The following is a 12,989-nucleotide window of genomic DNA, read 5'->3' as shown; positions in this document are numbered from 1 at the left end:
GTCATGATGTTGAGGCCAAAAAGTCACTTGGAATCTGATTAGGGCTTGGGTTTGGATTGCTGGGGCAGAGATTTCTGCTTCCTGCAAGCATTTACTCTCCCATGGGAGAGTCTCCCAGTACCCAGTGCATGGTGAGTGGGCTTCATGGTGTGTGGGCGGCACATGGGGCTCCACGAAAACAACACAGTCTCCCAGGGCCCCTGGCTCGTTTCTGAGGATACAGGTATTTGGGGAGCAGAGGACTCAAGGGACAGAAGTGGTCATTCCTCATGGGGAAAATGACTGGGTCAACCCTGGCCCCTCCATGCCTAGCTGATGTCAGGAAGACAGGCGGAGAATCCTGGCACTTAAGATTTGTAAGGAATCTCTTTGACGAGCATGTTACCACTGCTTCTGCAGAATATAGTGGGGGAACCTGAGGCCTGCAGAAGAGATAGAACTGTCCAAGGTCACATAGCATGAATGTCAGAGGCACAATTCAGGGACCTGGGTGTGCTACCTTCCAGCCCCCTACACCCTGTATTGATTCTGCTCCTTTGACAGGCACCTTCTGTCATCTTCTGACTTGAAAACCTGCAACTCACTTTCCAGAAACCATTTCCTATGGGTGCTGATGGGTTTGCCCTTCCTGCGAATCAATGGGGCCCTGGAGTGCATGGAGAGGAGCAGAAGGCTCTGGCTGGTTCCAGAGGCAGCAGGAGAAGCAGCCTGCCCATGCCGAGCTCTGGCTGCCACTGAAAGGAGGCAGGGTTGTGTGAATCGGCATCTGACTGCCAGGAACACGTGTTCCTGTGGCTGTTCTGGCTGTGCTGGGGGTCCTTGGATCTGGGGGCCACTGTCATTATTTGTTTGACCCTGCGGAGACATCCAAGCAGAAATAGAACATGTGCACTGGCCCTGAGACTGTGTCAGAACACAAAGCTCTGGTTGGAATGGTCAGCTGAGTTGGCCCCCATCAATGAGTGTTTGCTGAGTGCATAAGTAATTGTTGAGACAAAGGCCTTACATGTAATAGGTGAAATTAAGGGACGGATGGGATTTAGAGCTGATTCCAACAAAACCCCTTCCAAATTAGCCCAGGGATTTTGACATTAATCAGATTGGGTAACTTTGTTAAGAATACAGTTTTTCTTTCCATGGGGTATTGAGGAAGCTTAGAACTCGGGAGATGGCAACTTTGAAGAACTAAAATATGCCAACTCAGTCAAGAAAGATAGATTCTCTCTCCTTTTCTCCCTTCACTAAATATTCACTGAGTGTTTACTTTGTACCTAAATGGGACAGTTTTGTTCTGCAATCAGGGCTGTGAGATTGGATGGGGGAGGCACACACATCAAGCTTGGGAGGTGAGGTGTGTACAAAAACAAACACGGCTCATGGTGAAAAGACAAGAAATAAGCCATAAAACAAGAGGAGGAGAAAGTACTTCAGGAGTTCCATTAGGAGAAGAAAGTGTGTCCAGGTGTGATTTGGCCTTGTTTTTTGTTTGATTATTGGTGATAGCACTTAAACACAGCAGCTAAAAATATGCTTAAATATTGTAGGCATCTACCAATATTCCCACTTAAACTCTCCATGTGAACTATAAGGAACTGGTGTGATGACTCACGGAATGTTTATCAGTTCATTTATTTTACTATAAAGTGAAAAGAAGTGAACTATGCTGTTTGCACTAGATGTCTCATAAATCCATGCATTCATTTTCTGTTCAACTCTTGTTACCCTAACCTGAATGTTCAACAGGAAAACTGGGTGTGAGAGCTCTCCTTGTCACGAGCATTGGAGTCCACATACCTTTATGATGAAAATGTGCTATTGGCAGAGATGAGACAGAGCTAACTTAATTTTTCCTGTCAGTCTTGGTAGTAGATCAATTAAACTGCCAAGGAGATCAAATATTTCAGACTGTATTTATTACATTAAGTATTTATATTCAGACCAAACCTTTAAAGCATGATGTCATATAGGAATGGAGGCCGATTAGATCAATTCAGCAGAATTTGCTGTAACTTAATGGAAATCAAATTGTGTGTTTTAATTTAGTGTCCAGGAGGTAGTAGCATGTTCTCAGACTGCATTTAAAGACCAGAGGGCTCTTGCGTAGACTTTTGTGATGGCACAAGTCTGCCAGGGGTGGGGAGGGAGTCATGGCCTTTTAGGGGTTTCATGGGGTGGGGGCGGGCAGGAAGGGACTTACTGACTTTGGTCCACACAAATGAGAGGGGAGATGAATAGAAGGTTGCTGGTGAATCTCATGGCGCACCCTTAGCCCCGTGTTTGCTGTCAATACCCTGAGTGCAGACGGATGCCATTAGTCATCTTGGAGTCTTCACTGGGAGGTGAAGACACGGTCTTTATCCCTTAGCAACCTGTGGGAGACTCTGTGCTGAAGGAGAACATCTGTCGCCATCTCTGAATGAGAGAAGACAGGAAATCACAAACCCCAAGGAGATTACTCTTTCTATGAGAGTAATACCTGGTCAGTTTAGAAAGAGCAAAACATACAATAAAACACAAATAAAAAAAATTCATAGCCTCAACACCCAGAACCACACACTGAATATTTTGGTATTGGAACATTTTAAGATGTCATTTATGAATATATATATATATCTGATAAACATATATTTAATAACTTACAAATTAAAAAGTTTAAATTGAGAATTTAAATTTATACATTTTTCTATTTCTAAGTAAATTTATATTTACATACATATATCTATGATGCTAGATTGATGTGGTCTATGGCTGTACATATACATATGTACACTATGTGCATATATGTGTGTGAGTATATGTGGATATGGATCATCTTAGTCGGTTTGGGTTGCTATAACTAAATATCATAAACCCGGGAGCTTATAAACAATGGAAATTTATTTCTCACAGTTCTGGAGGCTGGGAAGTCTAAGATCAAGGTGCTGGCAGACTTAGTGTCTTGTGAGGGCACTGGATTCATAGATGGTGTCTTGTTGCTGTGTCCTTGTATAGTGGAAGAGGAAGAGACAGGGCGACCCTCTGGGGCTCTTATGTAAGGACATTAGTCCCTGAGAGATCTACACTCATGACTTAATCATATTCCAAAAGCCCCACCTCCCAAACCTTGGGGTTTAGGATTTCAACATATGAATTTTGGGGTGGGGGGACATCAACATTCAGTCTGTCACATGTGTATGTATTATACACATGCATATGTATTCCAAAATGTATGCATGTTGACTTACTAATGACTTATTGTTTATTTACTGCTCCTTTACCGATTCTTTAATGTCTTATTTCATTAGTATCTTTTTCATAGTACTAAATATCCTCCTTTAATATAATTTGTCATAGTTGCAATGTGCTCTATATGGTTATAACTTATTCAGCTAGTTCCCTATTATTGGACCATTGGTTGATTTATGTTTTTTGTTGTTGTTATATGCACACAAGTATGACTTCCTTAGTAGCTAATTCAATTTTTAGTCCATTAATACTAGCTTAAACTTTTTTATTTAAATTTTTATCTTTAAAAAATATTATTTGCTTATCTTCTCTTTATTATTCCAGTTTTAGTGTATGTGCTGCTGAAGTGAGCACATGATAGCTTTTTGACAAATTAAAAAAAACAAAAACAAAAAAATACTCTTCTATTCCCTTCTAGAGCCCCATGTATAGAAATCAAGTAATTAAGAGGGGGCTTTGAAAGTTTGTTTGGCTCACTCTTCAAAATTCTCTTGGCAGTATAAATTACCTTTTGGCCAGACGGGAAGATTTCACTGAGGAACAAATACAGCTGTGAAAAGGCGTATGGCTTGTGCCAAAGGCAGGGTAGGCACACAGTGCCAGTGAGCGCAGTCACTGCATATACCCTATGTGCACATATGTAGTGTTACGTGTGTGTGCATGAGTATGGTTGCAGGTCTTGTGTCCATCATGGTGTCCTCTGGCGGATACTCGGGACAACTTGGGTTCTTCAGCTGGTCATGCAATTGAACCAGAAATTGGAATAAGCTGTGGATTGTGACTTAGAATTGTCCTTTAATTTTTATGGCGTTGAGGAAATAATTGTTTGAGGATTAAGTACCAGGTGCTTTATAGGATTTATCACCAAAGTAGGTGTGTTAAGGTGCAGAAGCTGAAGCTTGAGTGGATGAAGGCGGGTCCTGTGTCTGGTTAACAGTGGGGTCAGGGGTCAGACTTCTTCCGACCACCTTCTTCCGACCACCTTCTTCCGACCACCTTCTTCTGACCACCTTCTTCTGACCACCTTCTTCCGACCACCTTCTTCTGACCACCTTCTTCTTTTGTTCACCTTCTTCTGCCCTACACAGATGCACTGGGCTTTCTGGCCCCAGAGACGTCCTATTGTCACTTGTTTATAGGGTTTCCATAATGATGACTTGGTTTTAGGGTAGACTTTTTCTAAGTGTGTTTGTCACCTTATGATGTAATAAAGAGGCAGAGTCTAGCTCCTCTCATGACCAACTCAGTGGCCCCATGACTAATAGTCACAGGCTTGGTGCAGTTTTCAAAGCCCTGTCAAACATCATATCTTGAGACCCACAGTGGCCGCTGCAATGGCTTTGGGCTATCCTGGGATTCTGCTCTGCTTGCCTCTGTGCAAGTGGCTCCAGTTTATTGTGCATTTGGAGGGTTTTTGGCTGTTTTATAAAATTTTGTCTCTTTTCTCAGTATTAACCATCAATGTGTCTACCACTAGTAGCCACTTAAAGTTTGTGGCAGTCTTGGAAATCATACAACTTATGTTAGAAATAGAAATGCACTTTGCACATAGGAGAATCTTTAAGCATTTGGTGAAGGTCCTAGTAGCTGGGACTACAGCAGTGTGCTACCACACCCGGCTGTTTTTTTTTTTTTAGATGGAGTCTCACTCTGTTGCCCGGGCTGGAGTATAGTGGCATGATCTCAGTTCACTGCAACCTCCACCTCCTGGGTTCAAGCAATTCCCCTGCCTTAGCCTCCAGAGCACCTGGGATTACAGGCGCACACCATCATGCCTGGCTAATTTTTGTATTTTTAGTGGAGACAGGGTTTCACCATGTTGGCCAGGCTGGTCTTGAACTTCTGAACTCAGGTGATCCACCTGCCTTGGCCTTCCAAAGTGCTGGGATTACAGGCATCTGCCACCACACCTGGCTAATTTTTTTGTATATTTTGTAGAGACAGGGTTTTGCCATGTTGCCCAGGCTGGTCTCAAACTCTTGGGCTCAAGCGATCCACCCGCCTCAGCCTCCCAACGTGCTGGGATTACAGGTGCGAGCCACTGTGCCCGGCCTCTACTTGAGCACATGTTTCATGGCCAAAGTGCATGAGCTTTGGGTCTAGATTTTCACTCAGTAACTATTTACTAATGAGTCACCCTGGGAACTAAATATCCTCCTTTAATATAATTTGTCATAGTCGCAGTGTGTTCTATATGGAGGATGAAGCTCCATCATGTTATTTCAAGTTCTCAAAAGTGTTCAGGGTCTATGAAGTTGTTTGTGCAGGCAGCATATTGGTACTGTCAGATCACTGAGAAATCAAAATCATTTTTTTCCTTTGCAAAAAATGGCTATAGAATTCAAGGGAGATGCTGGTTGTTGGACAATTTAAGTTAACATGTGTATGTGCCCAGATCACTGTATTTCCTATCCCCCCAACTACTTTTCTCTTTAGGGTGATGACAGAAGTGTCTGTTGATGGGAGACATAAGGCAGGGTGTGACCATCACACAAGAAAGAAGGACTTTACCTTCCCTTTTTCTGCAGATTCTGCCTCTGTTAAGGCAACCCACAACCCTGTGGGATGGCTGTGAAGTTACTGTGAAGTCATATTGACCACACATTATTGATCACTGAACCATGTCTCCTTTGTGCAGATAGATCCTTGGATGCAGATTATAGACTTTATACTTTTCCTTGTTAACCATCTCACTAGATTTGTCCCGTTTGCTTTTAATCTTGTTTCTTACACAGTGGCCTCTTTCAATCTTGTCCATACCTCTGTCTTGGATCCACACATCTTCCCAGTTCTCATTCAGGTATGGGCAGGTTCAGGGGAAGCCCCTTTGGCAGCCTCTGAGGACTTCCCTTCAGATGGCCAGGGCTCATTTGCCACATTCCTGGGTGTGGCTCTGTGTTTTTGTGTCCACCTGCAGGCATCCGCCCCCTTTGACGGATGCCTTAGTTGCAGTTCAGGCTTGGGGTGCAGATGAAGAAAGGGTGCAGATGAGGAAAGGGAGTGATGGCACGTGTCGGGGTGTGTGCCCAAGGCTCTTTTTTTTTTTCTTTGAGAAGGAGTCTCACTCTTTCACCCAGACTGGAGTGCAGTGGCACGATCTTGGCTCACTGCAACCTCCGCCTCCCGAGTTCAAGCAATTCTCCTGTCTCAGCCTCCGGAGTAGCTGGGACTACAGGCACATGCCACCACATCCGGCTAATTTTTGTATTAGTAGAGACGGGGTTTCACCATATTGGTCAGGCTGGTCTCAAACTCATGACCACAGGTGATCCACTCGCCTAGGCCTCCCAAAGTGCGGGTTTTACAGGTGTGAGCCACTGTGCTGGGCCCCAAGACTCTTGTTGGTCAGTGCACACCTATCGGAGTCAGCTGCCTGCTGAGGAGTTCCACTCCCCCCTGCCCCTGCCACCAATGGTCAGGTACTGGAGGGATGTGTGAAAACCCTGCAAAGCTTCCTTAGGCAAAGGCCCAGTGAGTGCAGTTGGTTGAGAGTGCCAGCCCCATGGACGTGGGACTGGGTGTGGCTGGGTGAGTGTTTGGCAGCTCAAGGGGCTTTGGAGATTCTTGCTCACTGAAGGAGCCATAAAAACAGCCCTGGCTACCCTGTGCACACTTCATCTTCCTGGATCACCTTGCCCTCAACTCACCTCTGGCCAGTATACTTAAAAAAAAAAAACTGTCTTATTTTCTTTTTGATTATGGTAAAATACGCATAACATAAAATTTACCATCTTAACCATTTTTAAGTGTGTGACTCAGTTGTATTAAGCACATTCCTGTTGATGTGCAGCCAATCTCCTGAACTCTTCATCTTGTAAACTTCCCACTTCCCCCATCTTCCCACTTCCCCTCCCCCGCCCCAGGTCTGTGTCATTCTACTTCTGTCTCTGGGAATTCTCTGGGGACCTCACAGAAGAGGATTCCTGCAGGATTTGTTCTTTTAGTGACTGGCTTGTTTCATTTAGCATAATTTCTTCAAGGTTGATCCCTGTTGGAGCAAGTGTCAAAATTCCCTTCCTTTTGAGTCATATTCCATGGTATGTACAGTCCTTATGGTTTTTAACCACAGGGTCCTTGGCTTCACTTGGTCCTCAGTTTCCCATCAATCCAGTGCTGTGTGTGTATGTGCGTAGGGGGTGAGCTAGGCACACATAGACTCTTTACCCTGCTGCAGCCTTGGTTCTGTGAGTTAATTTATTCCTCTTAACTTCTAAGTTTGGGTTTTAAGGGCCAGCAGTATAGTTATGGGTGGCTTTCTTGGGGTCCACTGCAGGTGTGACCTAGTGGCTGTAAGCTATGGCTCCAGGGGAAGGAGGCTCTGTCACTTCTACATCTGGTACATGGCTAGATTTCCCACTGAGTTACAGAACATTGAACTCACCATTGATGCTTACATTGAAGCAAGGCCTTGGCTAGGTTAATACCAGCCTGAGATGGATTGAGCCCATCTTTCTCATCTGGCCTGACCCAGGGCCGGCTACCCAGGGCTAAGCCTGAGGACAGTGGCCCCTTCCAGGTCCCTGAGAGCCTATAGCCCCAACCAATCTCTACTCTCAGATATGCCTGCTGGGTCTGTCTTCAATCTTCTTTCTTTTTAACATTCATTTAAAATTAACATTATGTTTCTAAACTTAAAAGAAATTCATTTTCATTGTAGAAAAACAAGAAAAATTCTAAATAGACATAGAGAGGAAAATACAAATCTACAGCATACCCGCTCCACGGGGAACACCATTCTTAATAACTTGGTGTCTTCACACCTTAGGTGCTCCTCACCAGTGAGTGCCCTTGGGCAGGGAGACTTGGAGGAAGACAAGGCCCCCTGGGGGTGGGTTCTAACCATCAGGAAGGCCTGAGACTCATAGAAGGCATTGTTCCCAGCAAAAGCTGTCATTCCCTCTGACAGTCTCTCAGTGACTGGTGTCAGAGTGTGGCTATGCCTGTAAGAGCCCCTAGGAGAAGTGGAGCAGCCAGGTCCTGGGGTTTGACTAAATGCATGACAGGCTGGAGGCCAGCAGGCCTGCAGGGCAGTGGGGCTGGTCCTAGAGCTCCCTTGCACACTCTGCGTGTGTGCTGCCTCACACTCATCTTGGTATCTGCTGCCTAATGGATCAGCCCCTCAGTCAAACTTGAGGCAGGAGGTGAAGCTGCATTTAAACCTCCCATTACGATACAGGAGAGGGAAAGGTCACCAGGAGGTTCTGGTCCCATCTCTACAATAAACTGTGCAAATTTGGAGTCTCAGTTTCCTTACCTGGAGAGGGGGATGAGCCACGCCTACAGTATGGGTAACCATAATGTGATAAGAGGAGCAGTGGGTGGCAAAGGTGAGCTTCCCTTTGTCTCTCAGCAGGCTTGGCAAGGAAGAGGAGGATTCGTGAATGTGCTTGAGGGGAGCAGAAGGTACCCTGGCTTTGGCATTAGGAAGGCTGTCTTGGGAAGGGAGGGTGGGGACGTCCCAGCTGCTGGAAAAGCTGGTGCAGCTGCAGCTGCCCCTGAGGTTGATCTCTAAAAGTGGATGCCGGGCCTGAGTGGCCTTCCAGGCTCCAGTGAGCACAGGCATTTGTCTCACGATTGCTGCCCCTTGGTGGTTCGAGGAAGGACTCCAGAGCATGCTTAGAAAGGCAGGACAGCAGCTCAAGGCTCACTTGCAGCCTGTGGACATGTCCAGGACTGCAAGGGAGCTGGGACACAAGGGTGCTGACCTTGGTGCTGACCTTGCTGCAGACCTCAGCCTTGGCTGGGACCACTTCAGAAATTCCATCTTCTCCATGTTTTCCATTATCACCAGCCAAGAGGCAACACCTGGGTGAGAAGGATTGACCTGGGCTTGAACCCACACTAAGCACTTTCCAAATTGGTTCCCTATGAGGTTCTCAAACCTCAGTTCACGACACCCCCTGGACCATAAGCAATATATAACAGTTAACAGTTCTGTTAATTCAATGGTTAGGTCCAAGCAGCTCACTAAGTATGTCCTGACAGCTTAGTAGCCATTTGAAAAATAATACTTATAAAATGAAAGAAAAATAATGTTTTTCTTTTCTTTTTCTTTTTATTATTATTATTTTTAGAGACGGGGAATTGCTCTGTTGCCCAGGCTGGAGTGCAGTGATGCAATCACGGCTCACCGCACCCTTGAACTCCTGGACTCAAGTGATCTTCCTGCCTCAGCCTCCTGAGTAGCTAGGACTATCGGCACATACCACTGTGCCTGGTTAATTTATTTTTTATTTTTATTTTGTAGCAATAGGGTCTCACTATGTTGCCCATGCTGGTCTTGAACTCTTGGGCTCAAGTGATCCTCCTACCTCAGACTCCCAAACTGTTGGGATTATAGGTGTGAACCACTGCGCCTGACTGTTTTCATTTTTAAATAGCCACTATTCCTTTCTAAGGGGCTAATGTGCCTTATAAGCTTTGTACAGCTTCTCTAAACTTGGAATTCTTTTAGACTCCGCCACCCACATTTTATATTCCAATGTGGAATTTTGTGTGGTACTTGCAAAATCCAGCTTTGCAAAGCGATAACATTCTTGACAGGAATGCAGCAGGATCTCGTGGTTAAGCCGGGAACTGCCTGCAGCCAGCAGCTTGCCTGGCACCTGACATGTGTGGCTGGGTTTCCCTTCATTTAAGGTATCCCCCAGTGCCCCAGTGAGTTCTTAGGGGTGCTTGACACAGTTTGGGAATGTGGAATGACTTAATGGGGTCCTCCTTATAATCCTGCGATGTAGGTATTACCCCATTTTACAGAAGTAGAGACTGAGGCTCAGAGAAGCCAAGATATTGGCCTAAGGCCACACAGCTCCTTGGCAAGGGAGCCAGGACTGACTGGGTGTCCCTGATGCTCTGACAACACTTTGAATGATTAACTAGGTCCCTTTGAGGTTCTGAGCACTTGTCCTTCTCCCTTTAGTATCTGGCGCCAGAGGGAATCAATCTTTCTGTCCTTCAGAACTCAGACCGTTCCCTGTCACCCAGCCCTGAGAGGCAGAAAGTGGACAGTGATGGGAGCCTGTTGTTTTTCCTTTTCCAGGGGGCCCACTGTGCTCTTGCTGCGTCCCAGACCCCATGGGACTCTCCTTCCTTCCCACCTATGGCTGCCAGAGTAACCGCACGGCCAGCGTGGCCGCCCTGCGCATGAAAGCCCGCGAGCACTCAGAAGCCGTCCTGCAGTCAGCCAACCTCCTGCCTTCCACCAGCAGCAGCCCCGGCCCTGTCGCCAAGCCAGCGCCCCCAGATGGCAGCCAGGACAAGACTTCTCCCACCAAGGAACAGAGCGAGGCAGAGAAGAGTGTATGAGGGTCCACAGTGCCCTGTCCGGCGTGCCCTCCCCCCGTCCCTGCTTCTCCCAGCCTCAGACCCTACAGAAAACTCTCCAAATAGCAAGGAGAAGCCTGCGGCCCCAGGGCCTCTGCATGGACCCAGGACGGGCAAGTGAGACCCACAGCTCCCTTGGCACCTGGAGGGTCCCTCTGGAGTCCCACCAGCGTGGCTGTATTGTGGTGGCTTCTTTGGCAACAGATCCCGATGGCACTTGGTGGCAGCAGAGCCCTCTCTGTGAGGAGTCTCCCTGGAATTTTCATCCAGGCCCACAGTCTCAGAGGGAGGTAGATTCCTCATCCATTACCCTTCCTATTTCCTGCCTGGGCTGCCTTTGAAGGTCTTGTCAAACCCAGGAACTGTGGCATGGGCTGAAGTTTCATGATAAGAAAAGGGCCTGTCCCCCTTACATTGTTTGATAACTGGGGAACCAGTGGAATCCCAAGCGGCTCTTGCTCCCCTGGGCCAAGATGAGCAGTAGTGCCCTTTCTCTTGTTGGAGAATATTGGTTGTGGGCTTGGTTAGAAAGTGAGAAGATGTAGGGTGGGGAGGGGCCAACACGACACAGCCTGTCCCAGAGGTCCACGGTGGCTCTGACCCAGGAGATTTCACTGCACATCTGGCCAGGGGTACTGGGCTAATCACCCAGACCATCGGCTCCATGAACTGGGGTCTGCCATCTTGACACTGTGGGTGTGGAACCAGTGTGGCCCCGGTACCTGAAGCACTCACCTGCAAGCCCTTCCTCTCTCCCAAATAGACCTGTGGGTTGATGGGAAGTGAAGCAACTGAAAAGCAGCTCTCTGGTCCAGGGGACCTAAGGGCCCTTGGAGAGGGAAGAAGCCCTTCAGGAATGCCTCTGAAATAATTGCGCATATGGATGAACTACCTTTCCCCAGGTGCCTGGCATGTAGAGGGGGCTCTTCAGTGGTGTTTTTTTACTGAGGGGAAAAAAGTAGGAAGGGAGACAGGAACGGCGTATGTGCAGAAATGGAGCATGGGGAAGACAGCTTTCTCATGGTGTGGAGAGCATTAATTCCAAAGGGCCAAGTTTCACAGAGATTTCTGTTTTGGTCTAGTGTGGCTGTTTTCTCTGGTGTGGATGGTGACCTGGAGGAGATCCAAGGGGAACGTGCAATAGCATAAGCTCTGCCGCTTTCTGGCAGGGGCGCCCGGCACCTGAAAGGTTGCAGTCTTTGGTGGCTTTTGCTGATGGTGTTTCCATGCGGATAGTTATTGCCTTCATGATGGTTATTTTGGTTTCAGTTATTATCATCGAAAGGTTCTACTTTCACATTTCCTGTTCCCTTTTTACCTTCCCCCACTCCATGACCCCCAAATAATACTCCTGAGTGTATCGTGCCTCGTCTATGATCACCATGAAGCATTTGATAAAACACACTGTCTCCTTTAAAGAAAAAAATCAAATCCTTCTTCCTGCTGTATTTTGCTTGTTGAGTATAAAGATGAAACGATTTGCCAAAAAGCGGCAAAGTTGCTTCCGTTTCCCTGTAATTACGAATGTTTGGTTGAAGGATGTAAGCTCAAGCCCTTATGTACACTAACTCTTCAATCTAATTGTTTGATTAAACTCGTATTTCCTCCAGAAAGGTACATAAATAAGTGAACTGTTGAGCAAATTAAGAATACTTAACAGCATTGCATCTGAAAAGTAGTTATGCTGATTAAATTTTGTGTCCTTGAGGACTTTCAGGAAATTACTTTTGATCGTCAATAACACAATTAAGTAAACTACACACACATTAGCATGAATAATTGATAAGAAATTATGTATTACCACAAAGCACTGATTTAATAATTCATGATGCGACACTCTAGTGACTGTGCAAAACTGGATCATATCGAAAAGTCTGCCTGATGTTACTGAAAGAAAGGAAAAAAAATGAGCACCAAGCCTCTGCAGAGATATTGAGTACTTAGTTTTGTTGTACAAAGGCAAAAAGTAACGATGCATGATGTAGATTCTGTTTGTTTAAATACCCAAATAAATTTAGAGGAGTTAAAAGAAAGACCGAAAAAGCTCAGGTCCTCTCTTTGTTCCTCCCAGCCCTGAGGCTGCAGGGCTGGGTGGAGTCTGCGCTCTTCAATCTTCCACTTTGGCCAACGTGCAAATGGTAACCTGGAAACTTCCAGGAGGAGGGCATTGAGGCCTTGGATCAGGAACGTTTTAGTGGATGCTGGGACAAGATAGGGTCCTCTGTGCAGATCAGAGTCCTCCCCAAGTCATTGACAAGCACTGCCTTGCAGGGTCGTTGTTCCTGGAGCCCCCCATAGGTTGCCCTGTCTGCAGGAGTTCATCACATGACTGTAAAAGGCAGCTGGGCTTCAGTGTGGGAAGGAGGCTGGGGCCCCAGCGATTGATTGATTAATTAATTATTATTCATTTATTAGTTGAGGCACAATGAAGTCCATTCCTT

The 12,989-nt window shown here is 46.3% G+C and overlaps 1 protein-coding gene across 1 annotated transcript in view; it reads left to right on the top strand.

Annotated features, from left to right (window-relative positions):
* The window catches only part of LOC105486644 (dorsal root ganglia homeobox), a 32,461-nt gene extending 19,880 nt beyond the window's left edge, over positions 1–12,581 (top strand). The window contains exon 7 of the mRNA XM_011749601.2: positions 10,265–12,581. Within this exon, the coding sequence (XP_011747903.1) occupies positions 10,265–10,530 (266 nt within the window). The 3' untranslated portion in view covers positions 10,531–12,581. The remainder of the gene's footprint in view (positions 1–10,264) is intronic.
* Positions 12,582–12,989: the final 408 nt, after the last annotated feature.

The sequence above is a fragment of the Macaca nemestrina genome, chromosome 9, assembly GCF_043159975.1.
Source record: "Macaca nemestrina isolate mMacNem1 chromosome 9, mMacNem.hap1, whole genome shotgun sequence".
Taxonomy (NCBI): domain Eukaryota; kingdom Metazoa; phylum Chordata; class Mammalia; order Primates; family Cercopithecidae; genus Macaca; species Macaca nemestrina.
This window is presented reverse-complemented; position numbering and strand designations above follow the sequence as displayed.